Consider the following 23,056-nt stretch of genomic DNA (forward strand, 5'->3'; position numbering starts at 1 on the left):
TCACTGAGATTTGTCTACTGTTGTATGAACTCCACCTGTGGTCAATTCATTTGATTGGGAAAGATTAGTAAACACATACATCTGTCTATATAAGGTCCCACAGTTGATAATGCGTATCAGAGTAAAAACTAAGCCATCAGATCATAGGAACTGCCTTCAGAACTTAGAGACAGAATAGTGTCAAGGTAGACATCTGGACTAAGGCTACAAAAAATCCAGCAGCATTGAAGGTTCTCAAGAGCACATGCTGTGGAGTTATTTTTCAGTAGCAGGGAGTGGAAGACTAGACAGGGTTGAGGGGAAGCTGAATAAAGCAAAGCACAGTGATAACCTTATTGAAAGTCTGGTCCAGAGTGCTGTGGACCTCAGACTGGGTTGAATGTTCCAAAAAGACAGTGACCTAAGCACAAAGCAATAACAATACAGGAGTGGCTTAGGGACAACTCCTGTGATGCCCTTGAGTTGCCAAGCTAGAGCCTTGATGATGTCATTACTGTGCCCATGTAAAGCTTGTGGGCAACATCATTTATATATGTTATCTACTGATCAGGATAGCAGGTATGAAGCTTTCCCTTTGGTTATGATACTACTATTATGTGTGACTGTGAATTTTTTCCTTTTTTCCCTTATATTCACTTTTTCAGTGTGCTTTTTAATTTCTCATTTCAACCGCCCTGTTGTGCCTTGCCGAGAGTTGATTTAAAATAAAATAAAATAAAAATAAAAAGAGTAATAAAAATCATCACCCCAAAAGCGGATAGTAGACATCACGTAGTATATGTGTACCAAAATTCAGGTCAATCGGTCAAACGGTTTGCGAGCTACAGGTGATTTAAAATCCTGGACAGACAAACGAACAGCCACAGTAGCGTATTATATAAGAAGATTTTGTATTAGTTTATTGTTGTACTTTCAGAGTTGAAAGTAGGCACATCCTAAGTGCATGACCAAGAGATTAGATAGAACAAAACGCTAGTAAAATAGGCATTAGGCAAAAGCCAGGATCAGAAAATTCAGACTCACCCAAGTCCAAAACAGATAACAAAAATCAAAGTAAAGAAAACATGCAAACCCCTAACTTCCTGGGTATATTTTTATACTAATTGTGAAGGCTTTTAGTATGAAATTCAAAATCTTGGATATTGTTGATAGTGTTTTTCCATCTTAAATACTGTCAGGTTGATTATATCACATGCAGTGTATGCTGAGTGTCACATGATAACAACAACAGTGACCACGAGCACATGACAATACACAGAATGTCAGTGACAGCAATAAAAAAGAAATCACAAAGGGTTGGTTGTAGTGTTCTTAAGATAGCACTGTACTAGCACCCTATGAAGTTCAGATCACATATTACAGTAATAACCATGGGTACAATTCTTAGGTCTGAGTGTTGTTGTAGTGAACAATGGAAAGAGATCAGGATTAAGGTTATCTAATCTGCAGCTACTCCTGTTGGGGTCTGTCTTTAATCTTCTCAGTGGTCAAATGAGCATCTGATTGCTAGTTGACCGCTGCACACTGGTAATTCACATATTCTTGGAAACACTACAATAAATGATTTTTAAATTACTGCAATTGCCAGACATACAGTAGGAGTTCTATAAATATTATTCACTTCCAGGCTCATGAAAAAAAGTTTACATTTTCCTGTCATTACCATCATTATAAAACATTGCCTGGAAAACAATTAATCGGAACATTATTACTGTATTAGTTCATTCATCCTTTATGTTAAGCAGCATTAACCAGTACATATTACAGTTTCTATCATTGCTGACCAAATCGGAAGGAGAAAGTGCTGGGAGAACCTGATTTGGTCAGAATTTTGTGCCAAAGTCAGAACATTTAAATTAATCATCCATCCATCCATCCATCCTCTTTCGCTTATCCAAGGTCGGGTCGCGGGGGTAGCAGCTTGAGCAGAGATACCCAGACTTCCCTCTCCCCGGCCACTTCTTCTAGCTCTTCCGGGAGAATCCCGAGGCGTTCCCAGGCCAGCCGGGAGACATAGTCCCTCCAGCGTGTCCTGGGTCTTCCCCGGGGCCTCCTCCCGGTTGGACATGCCCGGAACACCTCACCAGGGAGGCATCTAAGAGGCATCCTGATCAGATGCCCGAGCCACCTCATCTGACTCCTCTCGATGCGGAGGAGCAGCGGCTCTACTCTGAGCCCCTCCCGGATAACTGAGCTTCTCACCCTATCTTTAAGGGAGAGTCCAGACACCCTGCGGAGGAAACTCATTTCAGCTGCTTGTATTCGCGATCTTGTTCTTTCGGTCACTACCCATAGCTCATGACCATAGGTGAGGGTAGGAACATAATGATTAAATTAATCATCAAATCCTAAATGCTAACCGAATATCAAATTAATGATGCAAAGTCGTAATAAACCCTATGTATCCAGAGCTCAGCTAATTCACATGGTTTGCTCTGCTTTTTTACATCTACCGGTATGTTTTTGCCCCCACTGACAGCCCTTCTGTGGTACCCTAAATCCTTACATGCCCTATTTATGTGGTGTCCATGCTATTATAGTGATATTATTTTGTACTGCCAGAAAGGAACTCTGTCACAGACTCCCACACCCAAACAATTCCCTTTAGACCAAAAATAGTAAGAAAAGAAAAGAAAAGGTTTGCTATAACACAGAAGGATTCAGTGCTTTGAAAGTGAAGGTGCAACAATATTACTCCTTCCACCTTTCATACTTTTTTGGACTCCTCCTGCTAACTGAATTCTTGTACAATATCCTTCCAACTCTGATCTTACCTGGGATATGGCCAGGATGGCCCTTTAATCCCCTGCATGGAAATGTTTCTGGGGAAGTCCAGTTGCCATTTTTGGATTCAGAAAGGAGCTAGTGAAGTCCTAGATTTTCCTGATATAACTCTTCCTAGCAGCTCCAAATGTCTCTTCATTATTGTAACTAATTCTTATGGAGATTAGGTAAAATTTAATTTTCCCACGACCTGGCACCTTTCCACTCCTGTGTTTTCTATAGTGGATTCTGTGCTGGCCATTCAATCTGATGAGAGAATCTTTCCATCCGATTATTCCAACACACCTGACTTTTCCATATGCAGGAGAGCAGCCTGGTATGTAGATCAGTGGCACCAAGTGCCACATCCAGATATCGAGAAGAGAAAAAGAATAGAGGAGGGTTAGTAACAATTTATGAATATTGTGATACTTATATTTCTGTACAAAAGACTAACAAACAGAAATGCAGTATGCACAGCTAATCAGCACCTCTAGTCAGGGTATGCTAGAGTAAAGTAGTGAGTCTTCAGCCTGACTTTAAAAGCTGAGACTGAAGGGGCATCTCATATATTAGTAGGCAGATCATTGAATTTTTGAACCAAACAATGTTCGGTTTTAACTCCTGCCATTTCAACATGATTATTTCATTTAGTATGAATACCAGCCATCATCTTAATGCCTTTCCACAAAGAACCCAGATTATCAGTCCAAAGTTGTTTCTCAGTACTGTCTTTATTCTTCACCTTTGCCTACTTTATTTCACATTTCTCCTTGTTCTGTAATTTTTTCTTTTCAGTTAATATCCCTTGTTGAAATGCCCTGACTTTTCTGGTTATCAGTTCTTTTAAATCTCTAGTAATCTGTGGCTTTTTATTAGGATATATTTTTATTGTTTTGACTGGGATTATGTTATCCTTGTAAACTTTCATGTAACTGCTTACAGTTTCCATCAATGTCAGCAAGAATTCTTTAAACACAGTCCAGTCAGTACATTCAGCACAGCCATGTAGGCACTGCACTCAGGAGACTCCTTGGTCCAGACTTTTTATATGTTTAATTTCCAGCAAACCATTTACACCATTATTTATGCATCTAAAGGGCAGATGCCTCTGCCATGTGACTCTACTGATGATGGCCAAGACAATACTCAGACAAATTTGTGAACTAAATTCATCAACCTTCAAGTAGTCATCCAAATTGTTTTCATTCAGCCAAGTTTCTTTAAATGCAATAATGCACACATCTTTGTAATTGGCCTGATAGTGCACAAATGCTTGAAATTCATCTACTTTATTTCGGAGAAACTGAAAATTTCTCTTTATAAGAGTTGGTAAGGCAGCTGAAACTCCCCGCTCTTCCCTTTTTCATTCTTTTCCAGTTACACAACTCCAGGCTTTCAGATCTATAATAAATAAATAAATATAAAATTAAAAAAATAAAAAAGAGGTTGTTTTCAAGAACTAGTTGGTGACAATTAAAACAAGCTAGCATTAGGAACTTGGAAATGTGTTTCTGGCTTTGAGGATGGCTTCAATCTGACTCTCAATCTGATCGGAGCCCTGTCTGTTCTTTGACTTCAAAATCAGCCTTCTCTCTTTGCTGCTTTTCCTCCATCACTTTCTTTATTTTCTTCAGGACATCAACCTGTTTGAAAGATGTTCAAAACTTAGTTGTTTAGGGAGTAGCACCACTGTATTTCATGTATTTCAGTTAATTCATGATTTTTTTTTTCAAAGGACTTTGTCCAGCAGGGGATGCATGCATGTCTGAAATATAATTCATCCGGAATCAAACAAGTCTCCACGCACAGTGCAAAAAATCAGTCATTGTGGTTCTTGGGTGGGGAAGGGCAGAAAAACTGAAGGAATCATAGAATTTGTAAATTTAATTAAGTAAATGGTTTATTTAAAGTAACTAATTAAGGACCACACATTTTTAGCACTAATTAATTAAATGAACTCAAAACTGTAATTTGGTACTTAACAAGAAATTAACACAAAAAAAGCTTCTCTTATGATAAAATCAATGGTAAAAAGAAATGGCTAATAAAGCATGAAATAAAGGTAAATGAAGGTAAAATTCTCTATATTTTAGAACCTAAATGGAAGAAGTGCCAACAGTCTATATCCAAAACAGCTGAAAAGTGATCCATAAGCACCAACACTAGGAACCCAGGGGATCTAAATCCATAGTTTGCAAAATTTTATCTCTAAATGCAGCAGAGAACAAAACCCACAAGATAAAACAAAATGCACAAATAGCTCAGAATGGCTGAAGGAGAGTAAAGGGTTCGAAGACAATTGGAGAACTAAGTGTCCCAACAGTTAGACTGGGACTGGAGGTTTCCATAAATAGGATTTCAGGTGACTTATGTAAAGGCAACATACTAGCATCAGCTCTTTGGATGACGTTATAGCAGGACATATACCAAAGATAATAATTAAATTAATACATCATTACAAAATGAATAATAATAACAAGATAATAAATAAAAAAGAACACAGATTTTATTGTTATTGCCTGAAAGGGGAAATGGAAACCTTTTATGAATTCAATCGTTTTTTGATTTTTCTCTGTGTCCTGTTCTCTTATTTTGAGCTGTTTCTGTATATATAGAATCATATCTTGAAATAATTTTGTGATTTGGATGACATTGTACAAGTATATGTACAAATGGAACATATTGCAGCAAAAGAGGTCACAGAAGGTATAAAGCAAGCTTTCTTAAACTTTTATTTAATCTGTGGACTCAAATAAGAAAATCAATACCATCTTGGGACCCAAGAAGAGAATAATTATCATAGTAATAGTTCAGCCATAAATAAACAAATAACAATGGCCATATATTAAAAAAACAGTAAATATTTTTGTTTCCTTTCAAACACATTTCTTACATGTATATAACTAAAAGAAAAAAGTGGAAAGCAAACATATTGTTACAAAACAATAACTATTATTCACAACAGGGAATAATCCATAGGGGACCCTATAAAACCAGCAAGCCGGCCAAAGTTGTATATGAATTACAGCAAGACATCCTTGGAAGGACAGCAAGGTACCTAAAAGAGTGATGTTAACAGCAAGCACTACAAAGCACTTTCAATTTTCAAATAGTTCAACATATCCTGGTTTTCATTTAACAATTCAATGAACTTAGTAAAAAATGTAGCTAAATTATTCTGAAAAAATGTATACACTATTTATATTTTATGTGGGTGATATGATAAATGAATAATTCAGGAAACAGTCCAATTGGAAATGTTCATTGCTACTGAAGTGCATCATGCTGACCTCTTATTTTCATTTCAGCATTTCAAACTAGCACCACCGTCCCTTGACCTCACAAGCATGTCTGTTTCTCCCTTTCTTATACGTGTCTTTATTTGTCAGTCATCTTAGTTTGTTTATTTTACTGGTTGTGAGAGGGGAGGTGGTGTCTTGTGGTAATGTATTTTGATGCCATAGAAATGACAGCACTTTGTGATGCATTAACAATTTAGTTTTACATAGTATCGAAGTAACTGTTACACCAAATATAGGGCAGTATATCACTGAACACAGAATTCACGTTTGGATGAGTTCAGCTAACTTTATTACATGATCATGCGATAACTCATTACAAACATTGGGTTGCTACCCATGGTTTATGAAACACTGGAATAAAAGATAGCATTACATACTTCCTGATTGTCCAGACTTTTAGTTACATTTACAAAAAACTAATGATAGTTAATGTGTCTTGCGTGCCTACTCAACTTTTTGTTTTTTGTTTGTATGCTAGGACTTGTGGATTAATTTAGTATATTAACAACCACGTATTAACAACCATGCTTTGGTCTCATCCATCTCCTGGTCCTACTTGCAATATCTTTCCTGCCTATTTTCTCAAACAGAACAGAAAATGTCATAAAAAACTAACTATAAACATAACTCTTAATTATTTAATCAAATGTTTTAAATTAAATAAAGATAAAAAACAAATCCAAAATTCTGAACTCAAAAATGAAAATATGCAACATTATTAGAGAAAAGTAAAGTAAATTAATCAGACTGAAGTCGACAATCAAAAATCCAAAATCCTAATACAAACAGTCAAACATAAAACACGAAAAATTATTACAAAAGGAGCAGCAACTACAAAACTACATCAAAAAAACAGAAACACAAAAAAAACAGGGTTAATGTTACTGTGTCTAGCTGAACACTTTTTTAGATATGTTCGCTCATTCCTCTCCTTTTCCAATGCTGAGAAACGTGTCCATGCTTTTATCACATCTCTCATCGATTATTGTAATTCCCTACTGGCAGGTGTCCCTTCTAATATTATATCACAGATCCAGCTGATTCAAAACTCTGCTGCAAGAGTCCTTACACAAACCATCAACAGTAAGTGTATAACACCCATCCTGCTTCGCCTCGACTGGCTTCCTGTGCCAGGCAGGAATTGAGTATAAAATTATATTATTAACCTACAAAGCTTTAAATGGCCTTGCACCGGACTACATCAGTGACCATCGCTATGCTCCTGTTCGCCCACTAAGGTCCTCTGATTCTAGCAATCTTGTTTTGCCCCACACTAACCTTCAGCCTTCAGCTGTATAGACCCCAGACTTTGGAATGACCTCATGAAATTAATCAGGATAGCTGACTCCATTCATTCCTTTAAAAAACAACTTAAAATTCATCTGTTCAGGAAGGTTTTTAACTTAACCTAACTTAACTCCTTTCAGTTTACCTCTCTGTCCAGATGCTCAGGAGATTCTGTGTGTAGTGTCATATCACAAATTATGTGATTTGTTCAGGCTGTTCTTATAGTATTGAATTTTAGTATTTTACTCTGGTTTATTGTTTGTGTTTATCTGTTTAGTTGTACCCAAAGTTGTTTATTTGTACCTAATGTTACATATACCTTGCTTTTTAAATAAGTGCTTTGAGTATGGGAAAGGTGATATATAAATAGAATGTATTATTATTATTATTAGATACTCCCCAGGTGTTGTGTAGAGTCAAAACTGCAACATCTCGGGACTGTAAACTAATCCATCCTACCACCATCAAACACACTTAAACACCTACAACAGCAGTAACATTTATTTATATAGCAGATTTTCATACATGAAGGTAGCTCAAGGTGGTGCCCAATAATAATAACAACTAAAATAGTTACAAAAAGAAATTGAAAAACTAATTATTTGTTATTGTTATTTATAAAATGTTTTTAACATAATTGAAATGAAAAACAAAATATTCAGCTTTATGTACAAATGTTATGGTCAGAGGGCCAGGAAGGAGAAAAAAAAAACAAAAACTGCAGCCAGCTGAATACTGGAAAATAAACCTCCAGAGCCAAAAGACCACTAAGTTCCTTCTGGGCAGTGCACAGTACCATTTGTGTCACCTTTATGATTATGGTCTTGTGGAGTTTTCTTCATGTCTCAGCATTGCATATCATCATACATTTGATCAAATTTAGGCTGGGTTTAGGCTTTGGTTTTGGAGTGTGTACACTCAGAGCATAACATTTCATGTGTAGTCTATTTATGGTTATGGAAGTAGACAGCAAAATTGTAATATATGTAACATGTCTTGATAATTTAAATCAAGACATAAACATGGTGTCCTGTCCTTATTTATATGTGGCAACTCCTTTAATAACAAATCCTCTGAGCTCCTACATAAACATGAATTACAATATAACAAGATTATCTTTCATGCAGTTATGATGAACAGCTTGCAGAATGACTATAAAATACAAAAGGAGGCCCTGGTATTGTTAACTTCTGACTGCACTTAAAAAAATCTTGTCGGTGACTAATACTAACAGAATCTGAGCAACAAAGGAAGCTAACATTCTGGGTGATGACCATCCTGTGTTCAGAAATGACTGGCATTCTTGAAATCCAAATCATTTGTTCGGACACACAGTGTCAGTGGGCAGATTTGTCTTGTTACAGAAGTTCACATTCCACAGCTGTCACTGGCCGAAGTCAACAGCCGCCGCGATGAAGTCTCAAGTGTAAGCCCTTCATCTGCTGTTCTAAAAAGAGATGAGGAATCTCCTTTTCCAGATCTTTCTAGTCGAGACCCTGGTGAAACTGTTATAACTATTTGGTTGGAATACTAGAAACAAAGGAGCAATGAACTTTTGAAGAAACAAAAGGGAGACATAGAGGACTAAAACACTGTTGACACAGGAAAAAGGTGAGCAATATGGACATAGTATGTGGTAAATCAGTCTTTGGGAGTCTTAAATTAGAACAAGTTTGTTCTTAGGCGCCGACAGCTGTGGGTGTATATCAGTGCAGAAGTTTAGTTTATTCTTTGCCTGCTTCAAAATTTACAGAGGTATTTGGATTGCTAAGTACAAAGTTTAAGGTTGCAAATCTCTCTCTTTTTTTACAGTGGAATGATCTGGAAATTAAAAAGGTTATGATAATGTACTAGATGACCAAACTTAGATTTTAAATCTGTTAGAAATGTGTATATACACCAGCGATTCATTTTCTGTCTTGTATGTGGAAGGAGATACAAATATTACAAAGCCCATATGCTAAAAAAAAATTCAGATATGTAATCAATAAAAATGTATTTCTTTCAAATAACTTATGTAGGTTAATCATGATCTTACATAAACATTCTTAAAAGGGAAGTGACGTGGTTAGTAGTTTTACCTTACAGGTGCAGGAATCTGAGTTCAGTTTTCAGCCTGGTTACTGTTTATATCACTTTACATGCTCCATCTATGGTTTTGTGGGGTTTCCTTGGAGTGCTATGGTTTCCCCCTTCTTCCTAAAAGTGTGCAAGTTAGTCTAGTCATCATGGAAAAGGCACATATAAATAAAATGTATTATTATAGTGCTTGAATGTGCCTTGCAATAGTGTGGCATACAAAGGGCTTGCTCTTGCCTTAAGTTCAATGCTACTGGTGTAGGCTTCATGTACCTTTCCACCCTATAATGGAAAATGAAAAACATGGAAAAAAGATCAAAAAATATTGAACAATCACAAAACTGAATACTGTGAGTGACAGTCTGAAATGTTTATCCCTTGATGTATCTATTATCAAACCCACATAATCCATTTTAGGGTTGTGGGAGTGAAAGCTTATCCTGGTAGCTCTAAACGCTAGGCAGGAATCTGCCCCTTTCGTCACAGGGGCACTCTTGCTGGGTCAGATGAGAGTTGTTAATTATCTTAGCCTATATCCTAAGGATATGGAAAAAAAACCTTGGTACTTGAAAAAAAATGTGGACATGTAAAGAATATCCATAATCCTCATATTTGAGCCAATACCTCTGTATGTGCAAGGCAGGCAGCAGTAATCCATGTTGTCAGCAATCTAAAATGTGAACCAAACAAAACTGTGCAAAATGAGCAAAGCACAAAATCAAAAGATTTTTTGCCTTTTGATCAGTTCATGGGAACATGTTCTAGAGATGTTTAAAATAAGAATACAAATCCTATTTAGATAATGAAGGTGAAGGGTTGTGTGAGTTTGCATATGCAAAAGCTAAAAATAAGCAAAGGCTGAATGCACACTGAACAAAATAAAGGAAAGATGTTACAGACACACCTGATGAGCAAGCAAAATGATATGCCTTGAATATTCCATTTATTTTTTCTTAGTATGGAAATAACCTTGCCCTTTTTCTAACTTGGATAGGCTTTAAATAGGAAATCATTGGAAAGTGATAACTTTGACTAGTGCCATGCTGTTCATGTAAACAAAAGAAATTTCTTATAGTTTCATTTTAGCTTTCCAGATTTCAAGGCCTAAATAGAAAATATGTATAATTTTAACATCTGATTTTTGAGACATTTTTTTGGCAATCTGGTTGCATTCTTATACAATCCTTAGTATCTAAAAATATTACTAGTTACTCAGTTGGAAAATAATATTCATAAGGAAATCAAAATATTTTTAATTAAACAAATGAAAACATCTTTATATACCTCACTTAAAAACAGTGTGTCTGTTAATTAGATTCTGCTGTGTAACAAGATGGTAATGAGCACTTTGTTTGGTGTTAATAAGACTTGCAAAGCCCTATAAATGGGGGCTACCAATAGGAGCATCTGCTTGTCACTTATGGCTGTGTAAGTGGCAAAGGTTTAGTAAAGTTTTGTTTTCTTTACGTAGCATTAGTTCACTAATACAGTAAATACTCTATACCAACCTGTTAAAGACACAGTTCTAAATGAGTTACCGCAGTAAGATACACCACTCCATATGGCTTGAAACATCATATTTTTATTATACAACATGTAGTGTTGATATTTAATCCTTTAATTATCTTAATCTTGATCTTAGTGTTTTTCTCTAAAGTCATTGAGATGACTGAGAGGTGTTGTCAGTGTGGGAATGATAACTTACTGAAGTAGTGCACTATTTTCATTAATGTAAATGTTTAATTTTGTATTGTCAGTTTATAGTGGTTACATTGCTTAGTGCTGCTGGCATACAGCTTCAACAGAAAGGGTTTAAATGCCAGCTTAGTAACTATCTGTGCAGAGCTTGCATGTTCTGTCCAAATGCCTTTTCTTCTAGGCAATCAGGTTTTCATCCCAAAAACATACATTAGGTTGATTGGAGAAATCATGGTGTGAGTAAATTCTCACAAATGAGTAAACTGTACCCTCTTGTTGATTGGTCTTCCATTCCGGGTGGGATTCTTGCTTTATACACTATGTGGCTAGAATTGCTCAGTTCCTAGAAACTCCAAGTTACAGCAAGTGTTTTCAGAAAAGGAAGAACTGGATGGATTGCCAATTCCATGTTTGAAGCATACACTGTATTGATAACAGCCCAATAATGCTGGAAAACCAAAGGCTGTATTTTGTCACATGTTAAGGGACTATTTTAAAAGTATGTTTGACATAGTAGAAAGAACGGAACAGTCAAACACATGTACTTCTATGCTGATTTGTGGGTAAATCATTAATTCATTTACAACCCATTGAGTTTAAACTGAAAGTCATTTCAAAAGATGTCATAAAGTGGTATAAACTGAAGTGAGCTGAGACTGAAAGTCTGCAGGTTTTAGCAATGTTTACATATTCTTAGCTGAAAATCCATACAAGTACTTTAATAGGAGGTAGACATGGCCTGTCTGATTAATGGTGTTTCCTTTGACTAATGAAAACAAGGTTAATCATTAAAATAACTTGTCATAAAGAGTTGCAGGTGAAGTACATATAATTAATATATCACCATTGCAGTGATGAAGATTTTTGAGAAGTCCATTGGGTATAAATAATTGACAGAATAATTTCAGTTTGGATACTTTTTAAACCTGCTGTTGTGTTGAATTATGGACAATGTTTGAGGTCCACATCGGCAAAAATTTAGAAACAGACATTAATTAAAAGTAATATATAAATGGCGACAAACTATTGTAATTAGAGTACAGTTACAAATATATACAGGCCCTCCCCAAAAAAACACTTTTATCAAATGAGGTCTTACTTTTTACTTACATTTTGGCATATTCTATTAATCGATCAATGCATTTTTTCACAATGGGGGAAATGCATTGAATGCACAGAATATTTTAAGTTGTTCTTAGCACTTTTTTTTAATGCCACTTGCTGGACCATTAAAACACATTGAATTTGCAGACCATGTACATGTTTTAATAATGTTTCTATAAAAATCCATTTAAAAATTAAACAGAAACAAGGAAATATGGAATTAATAATGAAGCTATACATGTGGCAGGTTGTCTGATTGTCAAGTTTAGGAAGGTCCTCTTACAGACTTGTATGAAAAATATCCACACCAGTGGAAGGAAAGTCACTCAGTTCACCAGTACGAGTGAGAAGGAGTAGTCTTGTGCAGGCATTAAGATTGGAGTGCTTAATAATGGAATATAGTGAAGGTTTCATGGGATTCAAGGAAATGTCGTTAAGAAATATAAATATTAAATGATGTAAAATTTCATGTTAACCCAATGAAAAGATCTGTTTGCTTTTTGTTCATGGTAATGAAGTTGAATAATGCTAATAGAGAATACCCAGAAGGAACTGGGGCCCTATTGCCTATTCACAAGTTGTGAGTACCCCTCTTTCCATTAACTTCTTGACAGCAGGGTTAGGGTTCAGGGGACTCTGGACACCAGTAAAACTACTAGTGATCTTAAAATAGCTGCTTTGGGCAAACACACTGAATTCAGCAGCAGAAAATAAGTTGAGGGCAAAAGTTGCAGAAAGAGCTTAAGTTGTTGAGATGGAGCAATGAGTGCAGTTAGTTTGTTTTGTGATGTGGACTATTATATATATATATTATATGTGGACTATACTCCTGCTTTCTAACGAGGCCCAATGTGCTAAAACAAGCATTTGTAGGATAGTATTTTATAATTCAGTGAAAATCATGTCCAATTTAATTATGTAACAGATCATGTCAAAATAATTAAAACAAAGTAAAAACTAAATGATTAAAAGGTAATTAATATTGTTATCCAATATGATGTTATGGCTAGATGGAGTAGTAATTGAACACATGGCAGCTGCAAACTCTGAATGCCAAACCTATCTCAAACCACATGTGTGTGCACACTTACACCAGACCAAATTAGAGTTGCCATTTAACTTAGCAAATTATTAATTTGAGAGAGAGTATGTATAAACCAAATATACTGAAAAAATTAAAAGCCAAACCAGGCTTCTGGAGCTGAGAGACAGCACTTCTAATCTTTGCTATTCTGGATATTTATTTTATGCATTTTGTTTTTACCTATGACATTCCTAATATTTTTAAATTCCGAAAACCCCTCAAAAGCATTATTTATTGTTTTGTACACAAATAGGTAAGTTACTTTATAGAACTGATTTAGTAACACCAGTGTATCTGATGTTAGGGTGAGTTAACATTGTTTTTAATAATTTAGTAACCTGATTCTAAGAGATTGCTCTTATTCTTTATATATGCATGCTGTCCTCAATGGGATGAGAGAGGAGGCCTTTAGGTGTTTCTTCCAATGCACAATGCAGTCCCCCAGCTGCACACTTGACTCTGGTGCTGTGTAGCGGTGTGCCCATAAAACTTCTTGAAAAGAGAGATTAATTTTAACACTACATGTGTATAATGGGTTCTGTTTCAAAGTCTTCTCTAGTTCACTGTTCTGGTAAACATAAAATTAATAGTGTGACCTCCACTAATATAGCCCAAATTTGTCATTTATTAGGGACCATTCACCTATTGGGTATTTATATGCTGCATTTCAAATATATTAAATGCACACACTTAACTGGAAGGCCATTATAATCTACTTTAAATAATGACATTATACAGTTGATTCATTTATGGTTATTTTGACAAGCTGTTACCCAAACTCTTAGGAAAAATGAGTCATACGTGTTGGAAGATTTCAAAATCATAATTCCCTGGCTTAAAACCTTTGCCTCACACTACAGGCAAAGGAGTATTTTTAGCAGATATCTGTGGCGCCTATGGCATTTTACCAGCAGAAATGTATGCAAGTTGTATGCAAAATTTATGCATTTTTTAATAAAATGATGCTGTCTTTTGAAAGTTAATTTTCTTTGCCACAGTATTACTTGTTCAATGTCTGACTGTATAGTTGCATCTTTGCAGTATGATACGAACATGATTTTAATGTTAAAAAATCTGCTTTCCTTGCTGTCTGTTAAAATAATGCACACACACGCATAACTGGCTCCCTAAAATAAAGAGTAAGTGAGTTTATCAAGAGGTAGATGCATAGGAGAAAACGCATTTGTTAGTTACTCTTGTCCTGTCCTGTATACATAGCAAAAGTGATAACACAAAAAAGTAGCATCTTAAATACTATGTGAGACTTTTTTCAATGGTATTTGTACTATTATGGCAATATAATAATAAATATTAGTTCAAATGTTTTAATCAGTATTGTGCTTTTATTGTAATTCATATTCTGTCCGTTTTTATAAAGAACAGGATTCTGCTACTACATAATAATAGGCCCTTTATAGTGATGAAAGAGAGAAATCTGAGGCCAAAAAAGGAACAGATCTTTTCTTTATGTGTTTGTTTAGGGACTGCTCCATTTTAAAGCAATAATCCTTAAACAACATAATTCAAAAGCCTGAAGGGAAAGTTCAGGAGAGGGATGTGCCCATTTTTGGGGTGTAGGATACTCATATACATATCTTCAGATTGGTGGCAGCTATAAAAGTGTTTTTCTGTTCTAGGATCCAGCATGTACTGTATTTCTTCTCATAGGGGAAACACTGGAACATACTGGCCAAAGTAGTACCAGGAACAAAGAAACACTGTTTCGTTTAGACCCTTTTAAGATGATCACTTGATATTACAATATGACCAAATACACTTCTGAGTCATGCATTTTTAAGCACGTTCCCTCATAAGACCAGTTGCGTTTCAGCTTTTACTTTTATTTTATGGTGTGCAAGCTGGCAATAAATTTAACACAACTGTGGACCAATTCATGGCTGCAGAGAGCTGGATTTAATACTTAACTGAGTCACTGACAGCTTATAGTTTATATTTTTTATGTTTCTGAGAGAGTTTATTCTATTTTTCTTCCTTATTTGGAAGGCATACAAACTGACTGCTCTAAACTGACGCAACATTTGTGATTTAGCCCTATATTGGATGGAAATCCCATTTATCACTGGTTCCTACCTAATGTCTGATGTTGATTCTATTGGCTTCATGTCCCAGCAACAAAGTATTGGAGAAAGTGATACATACAGAGATGAATGATTAAGCTGGAAGAACTATCAGAAGATAGAGTTGTATATCAGGAATAAAATGCTATTAATGTATTCACTCCAACCTTTCATCCTCTACCAAGAAGGTCACAGTGTTACTTGATGCAAATCTGTCACTGAGCCTTTCAAATCCTACAGTACTTGGGAAATTATTTGTCTATGTGCAAGTCAGACACCAAGGCATGCAGGTCACAGTGAATAGATATTGTACGACAGCAATGCTGGCTGGATTGTAAAATAAACTGAAAATGTCACATATTGAAAGGGATTTAAGCAAAGTTATTTTTCTGCTATATATAACCAGACCATGCTGTTCTATGCACACAGGCCAAAAATAGTTTTATAAGATTGACCTCCACCCCCTGCCAGCATTACTGTGACCTAAAAGTCTTTTCTCCTTTCAGTTTATAAATACGTCTTTTATATCATAATCATTATTTTTATGTGCTGAATAATAATTAGAAGTAATATAAAATGGCATGCTAGACTACTCAGTTCAGTTTAAGGAGGGACAATCTCTTAATCAGCCATCCATCCATCCATTTTCCAGCCTGCTGAATCTGAACACAGGATCATGGGGGTCTGCTGGAGCCAATCCCAGCCAACACAGGGCGCAAGGCAGAAACCAATCCAGGGCAGGGCACCAACCCACCGCAGGACACACACACACACACACACACACACACACACACACACACACACACACACACCAAGCACACACTAGGGACAATTTAGGATCGCCAATGCACCTAACCTGCATGTCTTTGGACTGTGGGAGGAAACTGGAGCACCCGAAGAAAACCCACACAGACACGGGGAGAACATGCAAACTCCATGCAGGGAGGACCCGGGAAATGAACCCAGGTCTCCTTACTGCAAGGCAGCAGATCTACCACTGTGCCACCGTGCCGCCCATCTCTTAATCAGATCCCGATTATTGGTTTTAACTAGAATCTATTTTCAGTTGGATTTCTTCTTTCCTAGTTAGTTTGATTGATATTTGAATTTACAATAAGCCAGAGCTGTGAAACTTAGCCAAGATTTTGCTCAGCCTCAGAGTTTTAAGGATTTTGCTGTTATTCCTTTCATAAACTAGAGACAATTTACATACAAGAGACTTGCCTCTGCATGGTAATGAATAGCAACCTCCACAGCATATCTATCCTTAAGTGTCATATCTATTTATTGCGCTTAGAGTCCTCCATGTTGAAACAGATTTCCAACAGGAACTCTAAGAGGCAGAATACAGCTCTACCAACTACAAGTTGCTGAATAGAACTCAGTCCTACTAAATGTAACAGAAAAGTGCAATTAAAACATTGAGTTCAGTTAGAATCATCACTGTTAAAATAACTATGAATTAGAAAATCTAGTTAAAAAGAAATGTGTTTGTTTAGGGACTGCTCCATTTTGAAGCAATAATCCTTAAACAACATAATTCAAAAGCCTGAGGGGAAAGTTCAGGAGAGGGATGTGCCCATTTTTGGGGTGTAGGATACTCATATGCATATCTTCAGATTGGTGGCAGCTATAAAAGTGTTTTTCTGTTCTAGGACCCAGCATGTACTGTATTTCTTCCCATAGGGGAAACACTGGAACATACTGGCCAAAGTAGTACCAGGAAGAAAGAAACACTGTTTCATTTAGACCCTTTTAAGATGATCACTTGATATTACAATATGACCAAATACACTTCTGAGTCAAGCATTTTTAAGCACGTTCCCTCATAAGACCAGTTGCGTTTCAGCTTTTAATTTTATTTTACGGTGTGTAGGCTGGCAATAAATTTAACACAACTGTGGACCAATTCATGGCTGCAGAGAGCTGGATTTAATTCTTAACTGAGTCACTGACAGCTTATAGATTATATTTTTTATGTTTCTGAGAGGGTTTATTCTATTTTTCTTCCTTATTTGGAAGGCATACAAACTGACTGCTCTAAACTGACGCAACATTTGTTATTTAGCCCTATATTGGATGAAAATCCCATTTAACACTGGTTCCTACCTAATGTCTGATGTTGATTCTATTGGCTCCATGTCCCAGCAACAAAGTATTGGAGAAAGTGATACATACAGAGATGAATGATTAAGCTGGAAGAAATATCAGAAGATAGAGTTGTATATCAGGAATAAAATGCTATTAATGTATTCACTCCAACCTTTCATCCAACACCAAGAAGGTCACAGTGTTTCTTGATGCAAATCTGTCACTGAGCCTTTCAAATCCTACAGTACTTGGGAAATTATTTGTCTATGTGCAAGTCAGACACCACTGAGGTAAAAGTCAGATACCACTGAGGAAATCTCAGACTATAATAAAATCTGCACTCACTGTGTCCCCCATGGACTGTTTATGGTAGCCAAAGTATACTGTACTGAATTTAAATAAACTCAACTTTACACATTTCATAATTTGATTTATTGTAGCTCCTATGTAGTTGGTATACCTACTTAACACTAACACCTTTCCAGTTTGCTGTAGCTGGATGTTTAAATGTCTTCTTTAAAAGGTATAAGCTATTGAAGCAAAAATAAGGTCTCAGAAAATTTTCATAGAGTGTTTTACCACAAACAAAACATATATTTTGTATATTTTCCTTTAATACTATGTACAGTAGTTAACAGGCATCTTTTTGTGTTTCCCTTTTTAAGGTTATGCCACCCCACAGGTTCACTGGAAACCCAACAGTAAAAGAGAAGGGCTGATTCTTGCCCCCTTCCCCCAAAACTCCACACTTCTTTTGGTGTTCTCCATCCAATCATGGCTGCTGGTGGAGATGGGAGTGACAATTTTACTGCTGTGGATCAGGTAGGAGGGTCTGGAACCTGTTTTGACTTTTACAGTAAAATCTCTTATTTTGTTAATTAATATCCATTCAATATTTATTACTTATTTACTACATTTATGGCTGCATAAAGGCAACGTACATACATTTTCATGGTGAGTCCAAAAACACCTTCTTATTTCTGGGAAACATGAAAATTCCAATAAGTATGGGTATTCCAAGGCTAGTAACTAAAATATTCAAAGTTAAATCGCATGACCTGGCAAGCTTTTCAAATGTGTTAGAATAAATAGGGATTAGAATAAATTGCTAGAGTCTAGCAGCGTGAGCAACCAGTGTTAAATACTTTTACTGCACAGGTCTTAAAAGAAATTTTGAGTGACACCGAGGGGGGCTCAACCAACCAAAGAATAAATTCACATATGTTTCCAAGTTGAATGTAAAAGTATTTTTTTAAAACTGATTCAGTTCAGACATTCTTTAAGGTAGATATTTAGGAGTCCCAGTCTCTGTCATTATTCTACTGTTTTTTTTTAATATTGGTCTCTCTTCACAAGTGTCTTACAAAAGATAGTTACTGACTATAGCTCATTCTCTAAATAACAGGATTAGGGAGCAATTTCTAAAAAACACCTAGGTTTAGGTGGAGCTTCTTTTGGCAGAGCAGCATGAAGTGAACTGAGGACTTTACTTTCCCTGTCTGGGCTCACATAATCATAAGGGTTTGGATCTTTTGTTTTTTTTTAACTACTGTGGATGTCCCATGTCTTAAATGGGTGTTCACATCACAAACTATACTTTTTCTCTAAAAAAATAAGAAGAATATACCTTAAGGCTTATGGAGATCCTCATCTCTTCCCTACGGATTTCCTTACACTTCCAACTGTGACATCATGCTTTGTGCCCCAATAAATGCAAGTTATCGCCAATATACTAACAACCCAATTGTGCTTCACTCACTCAGAATATGAAACCAATGTAGGAAGAATTTTAAGATAGAGAATCTTTTATCTGTGGCACCTCTGCACGAGAACCACCTTTTTCAACCCTCGCAAATATATGCAGTTTTTAATGTCTGGAAAACATGTGGCATTAAATCACTTAGAGATCTGTACATAGACAATGTCTTTGCATCCTACTAACAATTACACTCCAAATTTAACTTGCCAGCAACACATTTCTTTCACTACCTTCAAATTAGAAACTTTGTTAAACAGAACCTGTCCAATTTTCCTCACCTCCCACCTCCCTCTATGCCCTAAAAAATATTGCTCAGTTTCGAGGACTTAGACAGCATTTCTGCAATATATAAAATTATTTTACAATCCCTCCCTTTCAAAGATCCAAGAGGACAGTGGGAAAAGGATCTCTCACTCAACATCTCAGAAAAGGAGTGGAAGGTAGCAATGCAGAGAATTCACTCGAGCTCCAAAGGCGCAAAGCATACAATTATTCAACTCAAAATTGTATATCAAGCAGATATGTCTCATTTAAAATTGAGATTAAAGGGCAAGATCCAACCTGTGAATGCTGCAATCAAGTCCCAGCCTCACTGGGCCACATGTTTTGGGCCTGCACCAAATTAACATCATTCTGGACCAAAATTTTTAAATGCCTTTCAGACAGCCTTGGTGTCACAATCCCTCCTAACCCATTAACAGCTGTGTTTGGTGTATTCCAAGATGGGCTTAAAGTGGAGAAAGACAAACAAACTGTGATTGCCTTTACTACACTATTGGTATGTAGACTTATCTTGCTAAACTGGAAGAATCTTAACTCTCCTCTTTTAAGTCAGTGGGTAACTGATGTTATATATTATTTGAAATTGGAAAAAATCAAATTCTCATTTAGAGGATCTGTGCAGAAATGTTTCAGAACCTGGCAGGATCTAATCAACAACATTTTAGAATAAGCTTTTAAAGCACAGAGGAAGCAGATTCTCTCCCCATTTCTTTTTCTTCTCCATTTATCTTTATTCACATATTAATTAATTTATCTACTTATTTTTACTAGCATTAAGTTTTATTCTGCTGCCCATGCTCTCTTTCTCAGGGGTGGGGGTTGATTTGTTTTCAATCCTATTTTTTTAAAATTGATCTATTTGTATGGAATGTTGTGTGATTTCAATAAAATCAATAAAATTATTGAAAAAAAAAAATAAATAAAGATTTTAAAATGTGTAAATAAATTATTGTGGCAGTTGCTGAAGCAAAGAGAACAGAAATCCTGATCATTATTTGAGCCCAGAGCTTGCAGCCAATATCCATTATATTTATAAAGAATATTAAAGGGACTTTTAACAAATACCATGTGAGCAGTTCTGCACATGTTCTGTAAGTTTCTGTCTTTTATATATTAGGTAACAAGTGTGTGATTTAAAATTATGCATTTGATCATAGGAGCTATCCATTCAAGCAAACATGTCATGGCAACCTGCTGAGCAATAGAGCAAAAAATCAAGAAATGAGTATTTGAAAAATAGGGCAGTTGCAAGTTGCAGTTCTTTTTCTACTGCATGAATAATTTCAGAGGTAGCTATTATAGAAACCTTAGACCTTACATAGATTTTTTATACTCGATGTTTGGTGTTGTAAAGGGCAGTAACCTACCAAAGCAGCAATGGGTGCAATGTGGGATGCAGTATACACTCGAACTTAAAAACTCACACGTGCACTGTGACTTTCACTGGAGCAAACATCTTAACTGCATGTCTACAGAGCATGGCTAAAATAGAATAACAGTAACAACTATAATAATTTTGTATTCATGTTCCCTGGGAAATGTATTTTTGTAAAGATTGCAGCTTTACTAGATTTCCTTTACAATGAAATACAAAACATGCCACATAAGAAAGAATACACATTAATAGCTATCTGGGCATATCATGTCAATTAACAGCAACTGAAGGAAGTTCCTGGAACAGCACAATTTCTATAGTGCAGTTCCTATGACATCCTATGGGGAGAAGGAGGAAGTGGCATGAGATTGAGGCACCGCAAAGGTATCACCTTCTTCTGAAGAGTGTGGCCACTATTTTATAATTTCAGGCTAGTCCATTACATCTATATTTATAGTTATGTATTTTTAAATGGGGGTCCAAATTAACGACAGGCTCAACTGGTCTTGTATCACAGGAATTATATATGAAAGGACAGAGCAGGTTCTTTTTTCTTAGGAGACTGCGTTCTTTTGATGTGGGTAGTGATATCCTTAACATCTTCTACAATTCTGCGATGGCCAGTGTGATTTTTGTGCTGTGGTGTGCTGAACTCACAACATCATTTCAAGAGTGGCTTGCAGAATCAACAAAGTAATTAAAATGGCAGGCTCAATTAGGACTCACTCAGTTATTAGACTCACTCTGGACCCCCTGGAGGTAGTAGCACAGGAGAGAATGAAAACAAAACTGAGTGCTATTTTGAACAGTGCTGCATAACCTTTCTCTGACACACTGAGTACTTTCAGCCAACAAATTATTCATCAGAAGTGTGTCAAGAAACACTACAGGGGCTCCTTTATACCAACAGAAATATGCCTGCATAATGCCTCATTGCGACTGCCAAGTCATTTTTCTTTCTTTTTCATTTTCTTCCTTTTTAGTCAGTATGGTATGTGCTTAGACTATAGTATCTATCTATCTATCTATCTATCTAAAGCAATTATGATTATAAACCATTGTTACATATTAATTAATGTTCCCTCATTGATTTGCCTGCATAGTTACACTGTGATAGTAACATAACAGAAGTATTAATAGAATGGTTCATAATTGTTCCCAACAATGTTTTTATATGTTTACAGAGCTAGTCTTCGAAATAAAAAAAGACTGCTTTGTATCTCATTACTGGCACAGCATATGGCCTTTTATAAGTCACGTTGACCATTGTGGACCACTCTGGGAGCACCACTGGCCAAACCCAACACATACAGACGTGGGACACAAGTTCAGGGCACATGTTTTTTTTATTTTTTCCCCGTGGGAAATGCCTTCCCTCATTTCTCACATGTAAAGCTCAGTTCCAGCACAGCAGAAAACCAAAAGCACACTACAATTACTCTTCTCTCTTTTCCTCCACTCCTCCTGGCAAGCTTATTCTTCTTCTCCCACTCAACTCTGGCTTGCGGAGTAGTTGCTGCTGGCTCCTTTAATAAGACACCCAGAAGTACTCCAGGTGCTCGTTGGTCTACTTCTGGTAGCGCTTCTGGGTGTGGCGGAATGAGCTGCAATCGAGGGCTCAGCAGCAGCTGCAGTTCCCCCTGGTGGCGCCCATGGAACCCAACAAGCCTGCACCAAACTCCTGCTCCCACGGAGCCCTGTGGGAATCCGAGACACCGCTGCAACCCAGGGGGGCTACCACCTAGTGCTCCAGGGGAGGTAATGCCCTGGATATGCTCTCCCTCCCCCAGTCCTTCCAGCATAGATGCGTCCCGGTTGGGCAAGAACCCTGGCCGTATGCCACAGTTTACACACTAAACTTTGAAAATATACTTTAAATTAAATTGTCTTCTGCTATTTAAAATGCTTTGTAATTATATTGAGCTGGAACTTCAGTGCTTTATAAGTAATGATTGGTGCTTTTCATATAAACCAGAATATTATTTTCTGTTTTCTAAAGTGTATTGTTTATTTGTTCATGTAACATTCTCAAACTCGCCTAATTCAGTATAGTGTCAAAAGGAACAGGAACTTATTCCTGCAGAATTGGGCTCCAGGCTGGAGTGATCCCTTGACAGAGTGCCTGTCCGCTCACACTCACATCAGGATAAT

The 23,056-nt window shown here is 36.5% G+C and overlaps 1 protein-coding gene across 1 annotated transcript in view; it reads left to right on the plus strand.

Moving 5' to 3' along the window:
- Positions 1-23,056, plus strand: part of LOC114656143 (anion exchange protein 3) — a 313,389-nt gene that overhangs the window by 60,538 nt on the left and 229,795 nt on the right. The window contains 1 exon segment of the mRNA XM_028807571.2: positions 18,155-18,311. Coding sequence (XP_028663404.2) covers positions 18,264-18,311 — 48 coding nt within the window. The 5' untranslated portion in view covers positions 18,155-18,263.

Source organism: Erpetoichthys calabaricus, chromosome 8, assembly GCF_900747795.2.
Source record: "Erpetoichthys calabaricus chromosome 8, fErpCal1.3, whole genome shotgun sequence".
In the NCBI taxonomy this organism is placed as follows: Eukaryota; Metazoa; Chordata; class Cladistia; order Polypteriformes; family Polypteridae; genus Erpetoichthys; species Erpetoichthys calabaricus.